General features: G+C 37.0%; 1 protein-coding gene across 1 annotated transcript in view; it reads right to left on the bottom strand.

The window, feature by feature from the left end:
• The window catches only part of GPNMB (glycoprotein (transmembrane) nmb), a 21,980-nt gene that overhangs the window by 11,920 nt on the left and 3,795 nt on the right, over positions 1 to 6,265 (bottom strand). Inside the window, exons 4-6 of the mRNA XM_004676771.2 lie at positions 4,632 to 4,805; positions 2,273 to 2,431; positions 1,666 to 1,977 (exon numbers count right to left, since the gene is read on the bottom strand). Coding sequence (XP_004676828.1) covers positions 1,666 to 1,977; positions 2,273 to 2,431; positions 4,632 to 4,805 — 645 coding nt within the window. The remainder of the gene's footprint in view (positions 1 to 1,665; positions 1,978 to 2,272; positions 2,432 to 4,631; positions 4,806 to 6,265) is intronic.

Raw genomic sequence — 6,265 nt, 5'->3', positions numbered from 1 at the left:
GGAATGGGATCAAAAACAGGGGTGGGGTGGGGAGGGAAGTGCACAGGATTATGGTGATGGCACACGGGTGACTTGGTGATGGGAAACCCACGGGGATTACAATTGAGATGGGGGAAAAAATGTACAAAATGATGTAAAAATAAACTGTTATAAAATAAAAAAATATTTAAAATAAAAAAAAATTCAAAGTAGTTCAACACTAAATAACCTAATATTAAATCCTTTGCCATTCAGGAATTTCTAGGCATTATATGCTCTTACAATTTATCTGAATTTTGCTCTTGGTCCCCTTATTTGTAAGGAAAACTATCAACACTTATAAAGAAATTGAGGCCTCCCTGGTGGTGCAAGAGGTTATAACTGTGAAGTTATCAGCAGCCACTGCAGCACAAGTTAGATCCCTGGCCAGGGAGGTGACCCACATGACGTGCGTCCTGTCTGGTTTGCCAGCTGCTCCCCTCAGCATTGTGTTTCAGTCAACCTGTTCTGTTTGCCACTCGGTCTCTGGTAATTCCTTTCAGGCTAGTACCCCGGTTCTTATATGTATAAATAAATAAAATATTAAAAAATACACTCCAAAATGTTGCTAGGATTTAACTCTTTGGAGAGAGCATTATAGGGACTATCACTTTTATTCTAGATGTCTATATTGTTTCAATTTTTATGAAGGAGCATGCATTTATTTTGTAATTTTAAACACTTCAAAAAAGTACTAATCAGAATCAGTGTCTTATATGTCTATTTAGAGATGCTTGATTTAGCAAAACCTTACTTTATATTTTACTATAATATTTTTCTAGATTGAACAGTTTTTTAATGAAAAGAATTGCAGCAAATCCAAGATACGTGTGGTTTTTCCAGGTTTTGGTAATAACGCCCTCTTGTGTCCAGTTAGAGGATGACCGGCTAATATTACCCTCTGGATCTGGGTGGGAAGGGCTGTGATATAGCACCTAATAGGTTGGGGAATCAAATGAAATCTACTTCCCAAAATAGATTTTCAAAAACTTCTCAAATTGCTTTCATGCACTACTAGTAAAGGTGGGGTTTAATTAAATATATCTTATCCAGAACACTTTTAATATCTGCATTCTTTCTAACATGCCAGTTTAGAAATACTCTCAAGTTACGTTCTTTCTTGAGCCACTGGGAAACTTTCAACTGTGTTTTCATGGGAGGCTGGTGTATGAACAGATAGGGAGGAGACTGGATTGGGGACAAATGTGGGAGGGGGAGTTAGAAGAGTGAATGTTTTTAATGAGTCAATATGTCTTCTTATAGCCACCAAAAAGAAAAAAAAATTAAAGGGAGACAAACAGAGATGTGACGTGCTAGAAGGAGGAAAGCATCTGAGCCCATTACACAGGGCAGTGTGAATTAGGACAGTTGAAGAGCTTTATGGAGGCCACTCAAATCTAACTGCAAAGGACTTCAAACACATACTATTTTCTTCTCTATTCTAAAAACTTAAACTAATTACATAAAGAAACTTAAACTAATCACATAAAGAAACCACACATTAAGGAACAGAATAACCTGTCTTTCAACAACCATTTTCACTAGAGCTCTAATAATACAACCTACAGGTATTGTTATTATTGTTGTTATTGTTATTAATTCAGCAGTTAAGGAATTCTCCTCAGAGAGCCCTGGGAAAGCACTTACCTAGAGAAGTGGGGACCAGTGGAGGTCCAGCGGAAGGTGAAAGGCAAGGGCCAGGCACTGTGGCCTGCACAGTGAGGTTAAGGTGGAAGGTTCCATTAAGCATGTATGTGTGATTCCAAGTGTTACTGTTGGAAACAAACAGACCAGTATTGTCCCCAAAATTCCACTTGTAGTCGATGGCAGACTCATTGAGGAAATGGCTGGGGTCATGAAGCAGGACATTGAACATAATAGGGAGGTCCCTGAGGAAGGTTTCATCAGATGAATTTTGGTTGTTCTTCTGGGACATCACCACAAATACAGGAATCTGATCTAAAAAGATACATTCAGAAAAGAACGATTTTGAGGGCATGGCTTCAATGCTGTTAAAAAAAATTAATACTAGGGATAAGTCAGCATTATTTTCCTTTCTATATATAGTTTTTCTAGAATTTCCCCCAGTTATTCTGAAAAGCATAGGTTATACACAAGAAAGTAAACAGATGACCTTGGAAGGAGGATGAGTCATAACCTCACCCTGAACATTGCCTTGACTATTTTCTTAGCCCACTAACATCGCCAGGATTCTGTGACTTATCCTTAGCTAATTCAGAGTTATGCCACTCACCTGTCACCACATATACATCTTTCACTTTTGCGATGGGAACATAAGTCCGGCGGTGTCTTCTGTAGACAGTGACATCCATGACTTGAGGGCTAAGTGTCACATTGGCTGTGTTTATAGAAACTCTCGCTGAACACCGTCCCAATTGCTGGATATACTGACCTTTGAGAGGATGGAAAATGTTAGTTATTGGCTATGTTACACAATACTTCAAGGAAGTTGTTTCTTAAAAGACTTAGTATCACTAAGTATCACTTAGAGATGGTTCTGGAAGGGGGAAAACAGGATGGGAATATGATCCTGGTTGCTTGAGCGAGGAGGATGGTGCTCATTTTATTCAAAGCTTATAAACCACACTCACAGTTAAATATAATTGTATATAGTTAGTTAAAATGGAAAGTTTATCCTGCTTAGCAAGATAGTACAGTTAGGTGTCATTTTAGAAATACTACAAGTAGTCTAACAGTTGAAATACATGTGTTTTCTACAGAAAATGTATTTAATAAAGTATGGCAGGTGTCAAAGGGGGCTAAAAAATTTCCCTAAAAATCTACTGTAGTTTTTTTTTTAAAACAATGACATGATTTTAGCTGTATTATTATACAATTTTTTGAGGTGTAGAATAGAATCCCCCTCAAGATATTTATTCATAATAATGCAATACATAATAAAAACTAAATAGTATATTAAAAAAGGAGTGAAATGATTCTAAAAACACATTTCTAGGACACTCTCTAGTCATTCTTTTTATTTTTCTAATCTCTCTGTACCTAACTTACTGGATAGTTAGTGAAAGTGATTTCTCTCCTTCAGGGCTCAAAGATTTTTCCAGTCCTTGCAAGATACCCAAGGTAGATCTATCACTGGAAGAACAGGTATTGTAAGATGATGCTTGTGAGGTGGGGATGTTTAAAGACCATGTTTGTCATATCTTCAAGTATGTTGAAAAATTTTATGCCAGTCTTCTGAGGGGTATGTAATGTGGAGCCCCTCCCCCCTTATTCTGAAATGCAGAGGCAGTTCTGTGTGTAGTTTTTACCCAGAGGATTAGTTATGAAGGAGGAAACTGTTGGTTTGGGCACTGAGAGCCTACAGAGGTAGCTTGGTTAAGGAAAAATGTCAGTTAACTCTAAGAACACAGCAGGAGATGGGAATTCTGAATAGTTTTGTTAAAAAAAAAGAGCAATTTCTGGGATGATTTCTGATTTTAAATAAAGGCATATTATTAGTAAAATTAGTAGACATTAACTAGCCTAAAATGAGCCTGGAGTGATGGTGAGTCTTTTTCAGAATTCTGTTACGGAATGATAGGTCTATGAAATCAAGGTGTTTGTTCATTGACTGATAGCATCATGATAGTATTTTTTTTTTAAAGTCAGCTTTAAACAACTGGTTTATATAGATGAACATAATATTTGACATAATTTCTACTTTGTTTATCTGGAATGTATTCTATTTGCTTTGATTTGTGGTCAAGTTAATTGAAGAAAGAGAAGCTTTCTTTTCTATTTTTCAATGAAAGGCATTTAGAAATTTGCATGTTGTGTGATTGTTAGCAGTTTTCAAAGACTCAGAGCCATGTGGTACTTGGTAACAGTTTAAACTAAGAACTTAGCATCTTTGCTAGTAATAATCTAGATGTGCTCTTCCTAAAAATAGTTACTTCTGCAGTAATACAGCAAAGTGTACACCATTTGTAGTTAAAAAGTAAAAAAGAGGGTAGGTTATGCCAAAAAGAACAGTGATTAGAATGTCTTATTTCTATACACTAGAATATGGCATGGCATAGTCATTGAAAGAATGTATAATTTTAATGATAAGTCAAAGCTCATAAAACTGAGCAAAAGTGTGTATCTATTACGATTTCCATAAAAAAAACTAGTAAACACCAGTACCAATGATATCTCTGGTGCTAATTATGGATGACTTACTTTTCATTTGTACTTTTCTACATTTTCCAAATTTCCTACAAAAGACAGAAGTGTTCTTAATTTCAAAAAATTCTTCTAAACACAAAAAATCAAATAAACAAATTCTCATCCATGTGCCATTCAAGTAAATAAATGTCAACATTTTACCAAGTTGCTGTTTTAAACAAAACAAAACAAAAACCTGAGTAGTTTTGTTTTAAGAAGACTGAATCCATTTTCTTCCCTCTTTTTAAATTCTTTGGTGTCTTGGACATTTGACCACGCTAACCATGATTTTATTTTTATCCTTCGTGCTTTACTCCACTTCAGGAAAGTTAACAGAGGAAGATTGTTAATGTTCAAGGGTCCTAATTCTTGACTATAAGATAAGAGGAAATAACTAAACATTTCAGAGAAGACAAAGAAGCTAAGAGGGGTTATAAAAGTCCAACCAAGTGTGTGAAAGACGTAGACAAAATTCCACTTCTTCCATCCGGGGGGGCGAGGGAAAGGCTTCCCATCAGGGAACACGTTGTGATGGCCGCGGCTACTGCCGTTTCCCCAGTCGCTATCCTCCGCCCACGCTGTCCAGTTGTAGACAGACTGCTCAGGAGATGGGCCCGTATCTAACCAGGAAAGAAATCAGCCAGGTTTGTCTTCTGAACTCAGAATGTCCCGTGGTCATCACTGAATTAAATACCTTTTCTTATTACAGTTTTTCTTAACCAGTTTAAATAAAGTGGGACAAAAACTTCATATTGAGGATTTATCCAATGGTACATCTATGACCATGCATATTTTTATATTCATGTCTATGACTCAATAAAAGTTTTCTATAGAGCAATTATTCAGGAAGGTTCAATCTAGAGATATTAATATATTTATCTTCACACTGGGTCAAATCACAACTATATTAAGACAAACTAAGGGATGCTCTAACTTTTTATTTTGATCTAGTCTATATTTAATCTTTTTGTTGCTTTTCCTCTGACTCATTTAATAACACGAATCTCTAATTCTGAAGACTTGCCTACCACGGCCCCCCAGAATAGGAGAGAAACTGCTGTAAACCCAACATCATTGTCATCCCTGGTGCAGTCAAAGCAGGGTAATATACAAAATTTAGCTATTTTATTACTTTAAATTATTCAGAAAAGGAAGAGAGAAGAGGGAGAAGGAGAAGGAGCCATAGAAAGAGGAATGTAGGAAGGAGGTGGGGTGGGAGGGAGGGGGGAAGGGACAGAGGGAGGGAAAAAGGAATAAACAAGGCAAGCTGTTAAAATTTTGAATCTATGTAGAGGTGTTTGGGTGCTTAAAATACCCTGCTTTCTACCTTCCTGTATGGCAAATTTTACTTTAAATATGTCATGATCAGTATTTTTTCATCTAGAACAGTTCCTTCACCCTCCTGGGTTTTTTGGTTATTGACATTGTTTGAAAAGTCTTTAAATCAATCTGTTATAGTTATTATTACTTTTGATTCTCAAATTATCCCAAATATAGCAATGGTCCCTTCAAGCTGGCTTCTGTGCCCAGTGAATATCCACATTAGCCTCTGAGTATTTACTTGTTTTCTGGCACAACAGGATGTCCCCGACTCACCAGGACTTTCCTTGCCCTGGACTTGGAATCAATCATTTCTTCTAGTGGTGGTCGATATTTTATAAAATCTTTATTAAGTCACAAGGACTCTTTCACATAAAATTGCTTAGAGGGGTAGAGCCTCATAGACTGTGATTCAATATATTCATAGTAATCAGCTACTCTTTAAAGAAGAAAAAAAGTGGGTTAAAGCACAGCACTATGAAGCTATCACAGCCACTGTAGCACTAGTTCGATCCCCAGCCAGGGCGGTGACCCACATGGTGTAGCAGACCTCCCCTGGCCCACCCACAGCTCCCCTCAGCAGTGTATTTCCATCAATCTGCCTGTTTTGTTCCCAAGTCTGTCTCTGTTGAATCCTCTTACCACCCCTGCACCTCTGGTCTGTATCCCAGTTCTGTATGCATAAATAAATAAATCTTTTTAAAGAGAGAGAGAGAGAGAGAGAGAGAGAGAGAGAGAGAGAGAGAGAGAGAGAGAGAGA

Source organism: Condylura cristata, unplaced genomic scaffold (assembly GCF_000260355.1).
Source record: "Condylura cristata isolate star-nosed mole 26May11 unplaced genomic scaffold, ConCri1.0 scaffold00005, whole genome shotgun sequence".
NCBI lineage: Eukaryota > Metazoa > Chordata > Mammalia > Eulipotyphla > Talpidae > Condylura > Condylura cristata.
Note: the sequence above shows the minus strand (reverse complement) of the source record. Positions and strands in the feature narration are given on the sequence as shown.